Here is a 12,713-nt window from a genome sequence, read left to right as displayed (position 1 = left end):
TGAATTGGAAATTCTTCCAGTCTCAATGACAGAATTATGAGATTATCACAGAGTGGAATGTGAGAAAATAAGAGTAGCAACTCTGTCATCAGTGCAGGGAAAAGAGTGCTACAGGGCATGATTCAGGAGCAATAATTCTAAGTCCGCTTTTGGGTGTGCTTGGCAGGATGTTTCTTGGCGGCTGCAGTGCCAAGATTCGTCCTGCACTGGTACGTTACAGGTTATTTTTGGCCTCTGGGAGTATTTCCCCGCTGAGGCTACACTTTATTCGATTTCCTGCTGGGGAGTCAGCTCGCTAGAAGGAACGGCACCTCGCAGATCAAGGCAACATTTTGAATGGCAGCCCTTATCTCTGCATACCCCCTTCAGGCCTCCCCAACTTTATGAACCCCCTCTTCACGCCCTGCAACTTTCTTGAGGTCCCTTTAATGCCCCCTCACCCGCCCTCTAATGGGCAAGGCCCCTGGGGCTGATTCCTGGCAGTGCCAATCTGGCATCTGGGCACTGCTAGTTTGATACCCTGGCAATGCCACTCAGATACCCTTGCACTGCCAGGCTGGCACTGCCAGGGTGCTGGGTGGCCCTGTCCGGGTGTCAAGCTGACAGTGCCAAGATGCCTGGGTGCCAGGGTGAGTGCAAAAAAAACCTGAAAAAAGGTAAGTGCTGGATTCTCAGTCGGCGGCATCCTCCACTTCACCAGCGGTGCACTCATGCCTGCGGATTTCCCAACAGCGCAGGGGTGCCAACAGTGGGAAACTCCATTGGCCAGCTGCCAGGACAGAGGACCCCGCTGCCGGTGAGGTCGCACTGCACCAGAAAACGGGTGCGGCAGGATGGAGAATCCCACCCAAGGAGTTCCATTGGGATGCCCAAAGCTGCACATAGTACTTCTATGTCCTAACCAATGTTTTGAAAAAAACATTTTGTCACTCTTCAACGTTTTGTTCCTATTAATAACGCCCCAATTCTATTGTTTTAAATTAATGGTTTTACTTCTTTATATTTGCACTTTCAGGCAATTATTTATTTGATGTTCCACATCTCACTGTGCATTTAATATATACACTTGAGAAGTTTTTGAGCATTGAATAACTTATCACAAGGCGAATGCAATTTAAAAAATAAATAAATTTACAGTACCCAATTCAGTTTTTCCAATTAAGAGGCAATCTAGCGTGGTCAATCCACCTTGCCTGTACATCTTTGGGTTGTGGGGGCGAAACCCATGCAAACACAGGGAGAGTGTGCAAACTCCACATGGACAGTGGCTCAGAGCCAGGATTGAACCTGGGACCTCGACGCCGTGAGGCAGCAATGCTAACCACTGCACCACCGAGCTGCCAGAATGCAATTTTAAAAGGAAAATAATTTCATTATTTGGGCAAGGCTAAGGATGGGGAGGGAGCAGAGGAATGAGATTGGGTTTGCATTGTTTCAGCAAAGAACCAGACATTATGGATCAATGGATTTCTTCCGTATTACAATTATCTCCAACATCAGTGGGCAGCACAAAAGGAAAAGATCGCCTGTTAGGTGATCATTCTTTCACCTTTAGCCATCAATCTTCCCATCATAATGTTTCTAGTTTTATTTTATCAATACCTGTAAGAAGATTGCCCCTCCAAGTTTACCCATGTTCGATCCGAGTTCAAAATACAATATCATACGTCCATTAGCTCCTTCCTGCATCACCACTATTGAAGTCAAGAATGTTGCTATTTTTATTCTCTTTATTTGGCTCTGAATTTGGCGGTCAATATGGTTGCCTTCCTTAATTCTAATTACGTTTCGCTCTAGAGTCGCCAGGTATCTTTTGATACCGCCACAAGGTTCATACCGAATACTGATCAAAGACTCAATACACCAGTTAGTTAGTTCAAAGTCAAATGCTTATTTATTGACACACAGAGTTAAATATACTCAAGCACAAACTCTACAGACTAAACTATCTCTACTGCTAAAGCCTATACTTAGCTTCGGGCACCCACTCAGTCAGAGGACCAATGGCCGTTGTTCGGTTCAGAGACTGCTGGGGTCGAAGTGGTGAAGGGGAACAGCTAAGGTCGTCTGTCTGGTAGCGTACGTTGACCTTGGACTTGTTCTGGTGCAGCTGTTGGGCAGGTCTCTCCTCGGTGAGAGCCGGAGCCAAGAGAACGATTCTCTCTTGGGGATTCCTTCTTATACCCAAAGGGGCTTCACAGGCTTTTGGGCGGGCCTTGAACTTGGCCCCAATTAATTGGGCTGTTTCTCGATCGTTCCTATCGATTTCATCCAATAAAGGGATGGGTGCCCTGATGGCTGGGCGTGTCCTAGGTGGCTGTTGGCCTGCTTTGTTCTGGTCTCCTCTGGTGCCGGGGTGTTTGCCTTAGTATCGGTTACTTAAATGTTACTCTTTTGTTCCCGGAGATGGGCCATTAGTATGCGAATGGATTTGCAGTTTTGGTCTTGTCTGGGAGCTGCGGCTCGAATATGCAGACAAACCCTGAACCTGCTTGTTTTCTCAGTATTGTCCATTTTCCCTGCAATCTTTGCAAAGTGTCAATTTTGTAATCGGGAAGTGGCCATTCCAGATGGCTACACTCTCTCCTTGTGATCCTCAACGCGAAGCGTGAAGGTTCACATTACCGCTTCGTCTTCATTCTCTGACCAAGCGGGGCACCCATAAGCACTTCACGGGCTCTACACTGCCCTATCCTATGAATCGCAATTTTTACCTAAAATCATTTTACATACATACATCATTATAAAACTCTACGGGGCGCTATGACATTCAGGCATGCATTACAAAATAAAAAAAACTGGAACCTCTAACTATCCTCAATAAACTATCCTCACTCAAACAATCAAAAATAATCTACAACACTTTAAACTGTACAAAAAGCAGCAACACAGGTTTCTCTGGCTTGGCAGTCAAGCACAGAGGTTTACATTTCTTTATTGAACAAAACACACATAAAGAAAAACGGATGCACTTTAATTCACGCGAGGGGTTGGGGAGGTTTGGTGAAGTCCGAAAATAGGGGACCTAAACGTGTATACCGGGGTGCGAGAGCGGGAGGCTCTCCTTCGCCATTTTCTGAGTCTAAGTGTCTACACGACACTGCAGAGTATGGCCAGTACTAAGAGTGATTCTACTATGTAAGATAGTGAATACCAGGTTATAAACTTTTCACGCCAGGTCGGAGTGTCGGTAACTGTCTCGGGGTTAACTATCTCGGGGTTAACTATCTCGGGGTTCAGTGTATGGCAGAGGTGGGAATCATTCACGGCCTGTGTGGTAGGGGTCAGGAGGGTAGCGTCTGCGCGCAACTGAAGGGATCCCGCTAAGATCCAGGTGAAAAGCATGAAGGTCGTCTTCAGCTTTCCTTTTTTCTGTCTTCTTTTTCTTCCTCTGGGGTTCCTGAGGTTCCGGAGTTCGATGGACACAAGAATAATATCTGTTTTAATCTTGCTTAACATCTCATATGTCTGTCTGTCCTTTGTTGCCAATTACCCATTATAATTGGTCACCATCTGTGACTCACTCATTTTCTTTTAAACCGAATCTTTGGACAAGACATCCGAGAAAAATACTGACACAGTGCGAGCTGTCTCGCAGCCTGTGCGATCTACCATCCTAGTGTTTGAGGATGTAAATAGCATAAGAGAGCAACCTAAGGGTCGCCAGAAACAAACAAAAGAATTTAGAATTTAACAAGTCAAAATGGGGTGCGTATGGGCCGCGGCGGGTAAGAAATGGGTGGAATCCCCGGGTAGGACGGTGATCAGTGCCGTTTGTGCTCTACCTGAGCGTAGCTGACCAGAGAGGGGTCCTCAGGCAGGGCGGGGACCAATGCCGTTTCTCCACTGCCTGAACAACCGGCAAGAACGGGTAAGAATGTGGTCGTCGTGGGGGGCTGCCTCTCGTGATCGAATCAGGAGAGTAGCTATTAGTGGTGTCTGTCGACAAACTAGTTCCTCTGAACGGTTGTCTGTGGACAAACTTGTTCCATTAACAGCCATTGGGCGTCAAAAGGGTGGTGGCGTGTGGCCATAAAAACGTTCAAATTCACAAACAACATTTAACATGTACATTAAACGAACAAACATACAACAAACATGGTGCAGGTTCCATCAAAAAGGACACCGTATCTCTCCATCGGTTCCTTTTTTCCATCATGTGGACACCTCATTGCTCAGTAGCGAACAGGGTCGCAAAGGGATTCGTTTGGTGGGAGTCATACTCTATGTCATCATCTTCTCCCGGCTGCCATACTCTTGTCTGGAGTAGTTTGGCTGAAGCTGCTTGGGGCGAATTGGGGTCCAGCTCATCATTCTGGATGAGCCTGAACGAATTGTCTCGGTGCCAGAATCGTGTGTCGAGGCTGGAGCTACTAGGTTTTAATCCGTAATCGTCGGGCGGTGGGTCTGGGTCAGGGGCTTTGATGTACGTGATTTTGAAGGGCTCGCTGGAATCATGCTTGGATTCGCTGGGAGTGGGGCCTGGTGCAGGGGTATAATCATAATGTGGTGTGCTGTGGCTGTCATCATTGCTATCGCTATCACTGTCGCTGTCGCTGCTGGTTGAAGGGAGAGGCGGAGTCGTGCCTCTGGGGGTGGAGTTGAAGATGTGTCTGAGGACGGGCTGGACTGGCTAGGGGAGGGTAGGAATGCGTCATCTGTGGGCGGGGCGTGCTCGTCTGCTGCTGCAAGCAAGACGTGGTGTGCATGGTTGTTCTGCGAGCCATAAGCCTTAAGCTGGTTTATGTGAAACCACGCAGACTTGCCACTGGGATATGTGATCTTGTACACCGAGGGGCTTACTTTGTCCGAAATGGAGTACGGTCCAGAAAATTTGGGGGAAAGGAATGAACTGGGGTTGTGTAGGGAAAGAATCACTTACTGCCCTACTACAAACTCGGTGGCGTGTATCTTTTTATCAAAACAAGCCTTGCTTTGTTTCCTCCTGGTCCCAAGTCTCACAGCGAGCTGGGCTGCCTTTATATATTCAATTAACTGCTGTACAGCATTTTCATGCGTGAGGGCGGTGACTGCGGGACTGGCCAAATCCAGTCCTGATAAATACTCTGTCCCTTTCATGGGGCGTCCGGCCATGAGGGTGTGGGGGGTGTATCCTGTTGACATGGATACTGTGTTTCTTAGGAACATTAAAGCAAATGGGAGAACTGAATCCCAGGTGCTGTTGTTCTGTTGTACCATTTTCCTGAGAGTGGCTTTTAGAGTTCTGTTCATCCTCTCTGCGATGCCGCTTGACGGGGGTGGTATGCAATGTGAAACTTCTGCCTAATTTCGAAAATTGCGAGGATGTTTTTCATTACTCATCCTGTAAAATGGGAGCCTTGATCGGACTCTATACTGTGTGGGAGGCCCCATCTTGTAAAGTGGTTGTGCTGTGGTAGTATTTTAGCTGTTGTTTTGGCTGTATTCGTTCTTGATGGAAAAGCTTCCACCCATTTTGTGAAGGTGTCGATGACCACCAACACATACTTATAACTATTTCTGCAGGGGGATAGGGGTCCTATGAAGTCTATCTGCAAATTCGTCCAGGGGCCATTAACGGGGCGGGTGTGACTAAGCTGAGCCTTTCTTGCATATCTGTCCAGATTGTTCTGGGCACAGATCAAGCAATTTTCAATGTAGTGAGTAACATCGGCTTTTAAATCAGGCCACCAGCAGAGAGGTCTGAGTGGGCTAGGGTGGGTTCAATGCCTTGGTGTCCATGATTGTCATGGAACTGACAAATAATCTGGTTCCTGTCCTGGCTGGGAACTACATAAATGCCTTCTTTCAAAATCACACCGTCATGTGTGGTGATTGTGTTCTTAAACTTGTCGTACGGGGCTGGGAAGGTTTCTTTTAAAACTTCCCTGAGTTTTTCATCTTCCTTCTGGGCCTTTGCTGGATCCTGAATGTTGGTCTGTGAGACCTGAACCACGTGTGCTGGGGTGCTCTCGGGGGGGGTTCCAAAAGTAACCATGTCGGGAACCTGCCTTCGCTAGGGCGTCTGCTTTAACGTTACCGGGGGGGGGGGGGGGGGGGGGGGCGCAGGGAAGAACGGTGATGACTGCAAACCTTAATTATACCGTATTTCTTATCTTTAGCTGTCTCCACGATATGCCGGAGTAATGGGGCTGAGGGTAGGGGCTTTCCGTCTACGGAAATGAATCCTCTAGTTTCCCACAGGGGCAGGAATTCCTTTAAGCCATTGCAGACATACAAGCTGTCCGAATATATGTCTGCTGGGGTCGGAAACGAGTTAGGGTGGTCTACAATGTACACTATGGCTGCCAGTTCTGCTGCCTGCGAGCCTAATGTCCTGGCAACTTTAATGAAATCTCATCTAGGGCGCGTCCTCTACATAAATGCCGCAACCGGTGATTCTCTTTCCATTCAAAACTGGAGGAGCCATCCACATAAATTTTCAGGTGTGCGCACGTGTCTGTGGGCTGGGGTCTCTGGGGTGTATTACCTGCTTTCCTGGGGGTATAAATGGGCCTGTGTTGTGTTTTGTGGTGATGATCTCACACTCATGTGGGGTACCTGCATATTGCACATTGTCGGCTAGGAAAGTGTGGGTCTTGGTTCTTTTAACTGTAATGTCCTGTCCCTGTAAAAGAAGGGTCCAACGGGCTGCTCGGATTTGCCTGACTGTGCCATCTTTAAGTCGACCGTCTAATAATAGCTGTGTTGGGGTGTGTTCAGTGAGAATGGTGATGGGGTTGAGTCCTGTAATGTAGGCGAAATACTGTACTGCCCAAAAAACTGCGAGCAGGTGCCTTTCGCAGGCAGAAAATCCTTGCTCGACAGGATCTAACACGCGTGAGGCGTACGGGGAGTAATTGGTCATGGGTTCCTGGAGGAGCACGGCTGAAAGGGTTCGGTCGGTGCTTGCTACTTTGATTGCATACGGGGAAAATGGATCTGGGTCCTGTAATGCGGGGGCTGTGCTGAGGACTCTTTTTAAAGCATCCACGGCATCTGTGTGCTGTGGAAGCCATTGCCAAGGTGCCTGCTTCTTGAGAAGGTCGATAGGCGAAACTGGATTCATTTTGTGGCGAAACCGTCGATATGGTTTCTGCAGTAACCAACCAGTCCTAGAAATGACCGGAGGGCTGAGACATTATGGGTAAGGGGCAATTTGACGATCGAGTCAAGTCTCTTTTGCTCGATCTCGCGTTTACCATGAGTGATTATTGTACCCAAGTAACTCACTTTTTCCTGCAAAATCTGGGCCTTCTTGGGGTTGACTTTATATCCAATCTGTTTTAGGAGTCCTAGGAGTTCGGCGAGAAGCAAAATGTGCTCTCCCTTTGTGTCTGTCTGTAGTATCATGTCATCTACATACTGGACCAGACAATTGGGTCGGGAAAAGTTTGCTAGTCCATTTGCCAGCTGTCAGTGGAAAATGGAGGGGGAGTTGTGGAAGCCTTGTGGAAGGCAGGTCCACGTATATTGTTGTCCCTGGAATGTAAAAGCGAATTTGTACTGGCACGCTTTATCCAATGGAATGGACCAAAAGCCGTTGCTAATGTCCAAAACGGAAAAACATTTTGACTGGAGTCCCTGTTTGAGCATGGTCTCGGGACTCGTGGCTACGGTGGGGGCTGCTACTGGGGTTACTTTGTTCAGTTCCCGGTAATCTATGGTCAGTCGCCATGATCCATCGGGTTTCCTGACGGGCCAAATTGGTGCGTTATTTGTGGAGGATACTAATCGGAGTACGCCTTGACCAAGCAAACTCTCTATTACTTTGGAGATTTCTCCCTCTGCTTCTTTGGGAAAACCGCACTGCTTTTGGGGTCTGGGGTTGGGACCTGTAATGTTCACCAAGCCAGCTATTTTGTCACAGTCATGCTTGTGCTGTGAAAATGCTGCTTTGTGTTGCTGCAGGACTTCCCTAACTTCTTTATTTTGACTAATGGCTCGAGGGTCGAACCAGAAGTCTCCTACTGAGCTAATTCTGTTTTCATATTCTCCAACTGTGAGCGTGGCGGGGGCTCGTGCTGCCTTTGCCATTCTCCATACACATTTATTAACTGGTTCAAAAGCGAGGTTGTGGGAGCTCATAAAATCGATTACTAGGATGTGTTCAGCTGTCTGGGGTAGATCGACCAAAACTACGGGGTGTTTAGTCGTAATGTTCCCTATTTGTGTCGCTACAGGGGATGTGATGTGTCCTTGTTGTAAATGGCCTGTAAAGCCACTGAGTGTGATGGTGTCTGCTGTGGGCCACGTGTCTGGCTGAAACTTCGTGGAGGAATTGAGAGTGGTGTGGGACCCTCCTGTGTCCCAAAGAAATTCTACGGGTGTCCCCGGACTTTGACTGCTACTACCGTTCTACCGGACTTGTCCCAAAGGGTGTCGCAGACCCAAGTTGGGGAGCCCGAACACCGTCAGTCGGTGCCGTTCATGTCTGCGTTCTCTGAACGGGCGCTAACGCTATGGATTGGCTTTGGCCTATTCTTATTCAGGGTGCCTGTCTGTTTGGTTTTCTGCTGTTTTTGGGGCGCGTTGCACTCTCATGCAAAGTGTCCTAATTGTCCACAGTTGTAACATTCCTGGGACTTTGGTTGCGGTGGGCTGTTCCTGCCCTCATTTACCCATGCGGGGTTCTGGTGCGCATTAACTGGATTCATGTCTGCCTGTTCTTCCTCGGGTTTTGCAAATGCAGTTTAGCCTTGGACTGATTGCTCCCAAGCGCGGGACAATCTTTTCAAAACCCATTTCTCGTTGTGGGCCTCGTCTGAGGGGTCGGAATTTGCACAAGCTCTCTGTCCTGCCTCTGTCGCATGAGAGACTAGGATTCGAGTCCATTTGGCCATATTATCTGCGGACAAATGGGCTAATTCTCCGAAAACTGCTGTGAAATGTATCCACAAGCGTCCAGCAAACGCTGGGTGCTCTGTTTTCTTTTGCCTACACTTGTTTAGGCCTTCTACGCGGTCTCCTCTGTTGTAGCCAATCGCATAAAGGATCGCTGTGTGCATCTCTTGGAGTGTGCCTCCTCCTACATTCTGTGGGTCGGGGAGGGCTGCCACGACTGAAGGGTCGAGGCTTAAAACTGTGAGCTTCACTTGCTCCTTTTCATCCAGGCTGTACATGGTAGCCTGCTGTTTAACTCTAGCGAAAATCTGGTGGGGGTCTGATGTGGGAAGGAATGGTGTAATTTTTCCACACACGTCCCGTAATTGGGTCACGGTTAACGGGGTTGTATGTAGGAAATCTGCGTTTCCTTCTGCTGCGGCTCTGCGGTGTGTGGTTACAGGGTTCATGGGGGTATGTTCTGTTTATTCAGTCGGGGGTTGGGGTGCTTTTTTTTTCTGTGGTTTTTCTTGCGTACATGTCCCATGTACGTATCTGTGGGCAGTTTCATTTAACTCCTGCCAATCGGGGCCGTTTTCTTGCTCTAACTGGGGTCCAAACGTACTTTGAAACCCATTCTGGACAGAAAGCAGAGATTGCAATTCTGCAATTTGCTTCCGGCACTTTGCGTGATCTACGGAGCTCTGCCTTTGTTCCGTCGTGGAAGTGTGGAGCACTCGTAGGGCTGCTTTTAAATCATTGCACTGTTTTTGCAATTTCTCTACCTGTTGCTCGGTTTCTTGTCTTACCAAGACCGCACGTTGCGTGTCCTGCTAGGCCTTATCGTACTGGGTCTGAAAACTACTCAAATGGGCGAGACAAGACTGATGTGCCTCACTTGGCACCATCCACCTCTCTGTCCCTCGCTGCTAACTGTTCTCTTAAATTCTTATCCTCCTCTCAAACTCGCTCAAATCTCCCTCACTATTTCTGTCTCGCTCCTCAATCTCTCTACGGAGCGTCCTAACGACCTCCTCTGTGCCTCACAATTGTGCCAAGCAGGACACGATTGCCATCGGCTTGCGAGCTTTCCCTAAGCTCTTCTTGTGGATCACTGACAGGTTCTCCCACCAAGTATGCAAGTATGTCCTATATTCCAGGGACCTGTTTCGTCATTGGCGCAGAATTCATTCCAAGGGGGCCATCCTTTCTCTTTGAGATATTTTCTGATCTCTTCTTCCCATAAGGGACACTGTCCTACTCTACTGGTCACTGCGACATCGAATTCTTGGGGGTTCATAAGGCATTCCATTGCCTTCATTGCCATTTTCTCTCTATCTCTGGGTTCTCTACTGAGTTTGGAACAGGGGGTGATAAAGTGGTGATGTAAACATGCGTATGGATTCCGCTTTTTTCCGGCCTACAAAACTCCCGACAGTTTTACGCAAAAAAATCTCTCAGGTTTACCTTATATCTCTGTTAGTACGCATACATTAACACACTTCAGAATCTCGGAAGTTTGATCAGTATTGTTCTTACACTTGTGTTTTTTTTGTTTCTAATTGGATACAAATTCAAATTTGGGTACTCTCGGAGTGACTAGGCCACTTCTAGGTCGAGTCCCGGCGGAGTCGCCAGTAAATGTTGCTATTTTTATTCTCTTTATTTGGCTCTGAATATGGCGGTCAATATGGTCGCCTTCCTTAATTCTAATTATGTTTCGCTCTAGAGTCGCCAGGTATCTTTCGATACCGCCACAAGGTTCAAACCGAATACTGATCAAAGACTCGATACACCAGTTAGTTAGTTCAAAGTCAAATGCTTATTTATTTACACACACAGTTAAATATACTCATGGACAAATAATACAGACTAAACTATCACTACTGCTAAAGCCTATACTTAGCTACGGCGCACACTCAGTCAGAGGAACAATGGCTGTTATTCGGTTCTGAGGCTGCTGGGGTCGAAGTGGTGAAGGGAACAGCTAAGGTCGTCTGTCTGGTAGCGTGCGTTGACCTTGGACTTACTTGTTCTGGTGCAGCTGTTGGGCAGGTCTCTCCTCGGTGAGAGCCGGAGCCAAGAGAACGATTCTCTCTTGGGGGTTCCTTCCTATACCCAAAGGGGCTTCTCGCGCTTTTGGGCGGGCCTTGAACTTGGCCCCAATTAATTGGGCCGTTTCTCGATCGTTCCTATCGATTTCATTCAATAAAGGGGTGGTTGCCCTGATGGCTGGGCGTGTCCTAGGTGGCCGTTGGCCTGCTTTGTTCTGGTCTCCTCTGGTGCCGGGGTGTCTGCCTTAGTATCGGTTACTTAAATGTTCTTCTTTTGTTCCCGGAGATGGGCCATTAGTATGCTAATGGGTTTGCAATTTTGGTCTTGTCTGGGAGCTGCGGCTCGAATATGCAGACAAACCCTGAACCTGCTTGTTTTCTCAGTACTGTCCATTTTCCCTGCAATATCTGCAAAGTGTCCATTTTGTAATCGGGAAGTGGCCATCCCAGATGGCTCCAAGACATAGGTTCTTATTTTCTATCCTGTTCTTAACCATTGTTTCTCAGGGCACCAAGATTATGGAGCTCCTCACTTTTAAAATCTCAAGTATCTTCTATCTTATTTTTGTCAATCTTCATGGTGTCCTGCAGCAACTGTTTTGGCCTTTCAACTCGGTGTTGTAATGATAGTTCAATTACACATTACTATTATCAAATTCAACATTGATGACTACTTTTCAATCTTCTTCCTGCCATTATCTATTAGTTAACAGAAATACTTTGTACCTTTGATCAGGCATTATAAAAAGTTTCAGAAATTAATGGGTGCATATTTCTACAATTGCAGATTTCATTAATAGGTACTTACAGTGTAATGTGTAAAAGGACAGTGGTGGGTTGGTGCTTGCCGTTGTAAAGAACATCTCAGATACATCTCATCCTTTATTGCGTGGTAACTGAAAGTTTACAGATTTGTTTTAGAACAAAATTAGGTGGCAAGGGGGCAAAGTCAATTTAATAATTCACTGCGACAATAATTCATTGAAGAATTAGAACATAGAACATAGAACAATATAGCGCAGTACAGGCCCTTCAGCCCTCAATGTTGCACCGAAACAAAAGCCATCTAACCTACACTATGCCATTATCATCCATATGTTTATCCAATAAACTTTTAAATGCCCTCAATGTTGGCGAGTTCACTACTGTAGCAGGTAGGGCATTCCACGGCCTCACTACTCTTTGCGTAAAGAACCTACCTCTGACCCCTGTCCTATATCTATTACCCCTCAGTTTAAAGCTATGTCCCCTCGTGCCAGCCATTTCCATCTGCGGGAGAAGGCTCTCACTGTCCACCCTATCCAACCCCCTGATCATTTTGTATGCCTCTATTAAGTCTCCTCTTAACCTTCTTCTCTCCAACGAAAACAACCTCAAGTCCATCAGCCTTTCCTCATAAGATTTTCCCTCCATACCAGGCAACATCCTGGTAAATCTCCTCTGCACCCGCTCCAAAGCCTCCACGTCCTTCCTATAATGCGGTGACCAGAACTGTACGCAATACTCCAAATGCGGCTGTACCAGAGTTCTGTACAGCTGCAACATGACCTCCTGACTCCGGAACTCAATCCCTCTACCAATAAAGGCCAACACTCCATAGGCCTTCTTCACAACCCTATCAACCTGGGTGGCAACTTTCAGGGATCTATGTACATGGACACCTAGATCCCTCTGCTCATCCACACTTTCAAGAACTTTTCCATTAGCCAAATACTCAGCATTCCTGTTATTCCTTCCAAAGTGAATCACCTCACACTTCTCTACATTAAACTCCATTTGCCACCTCTCAGCCCAGCTCTGCAGCTTATCTATATCCCTCTGTAACCTGCTACATCCTTCCACACTATCGACAACACC

At 47.3% G+C, this 12,713-nt stretch overlaps 1 protein-coding gene across 3 annotated transcripts in view; it reads right to left on the bottom strand.

The window, feature by feature from the left end:
* Window positions 1-12,713, bottom strand: part of c6h10orf67 (chromosome 6 C10orf67 homolog) — a 411,757-nt gene that overhangs the window by 49,215 nt on the left and 349,829 nt on the right. For all 3 annotated transcript variants that reach the window (XM_072508488.1, XM_072508486.1, XM_072508485.1), the window contains one exon: window positions 11,665-11,752. In XM_072508488.1, coding sequence (XP_072364589.1) covers window positions 11,665-11,752 — 88 coding nt within the window. The remainder of the gene's footprint in view (window positions 1-11,664; window positions 11,753-12,713) is intronic.

This window comes from Scyliorhinus torazame, chromosome 6 (genome assembly GCF_047496885.1).
Source record: "Scyliorhinus torazame isolate Kashiwa2021f chromosome 6, sScyTor2.1, whole genome shotgun sequence".
NCBI lineage: Eukaryota > Metazoa > Chordata > Chondrichthyes > Carcharhiniformes > Scyliorhinidae > Scyliorhinus > Scyliorhinus torazame.
The sequence above is the reverse complement of the archived record's forward strand: the minus strand, read 5'-3'. Positions and strand labels throughout refer to the sequence as shown.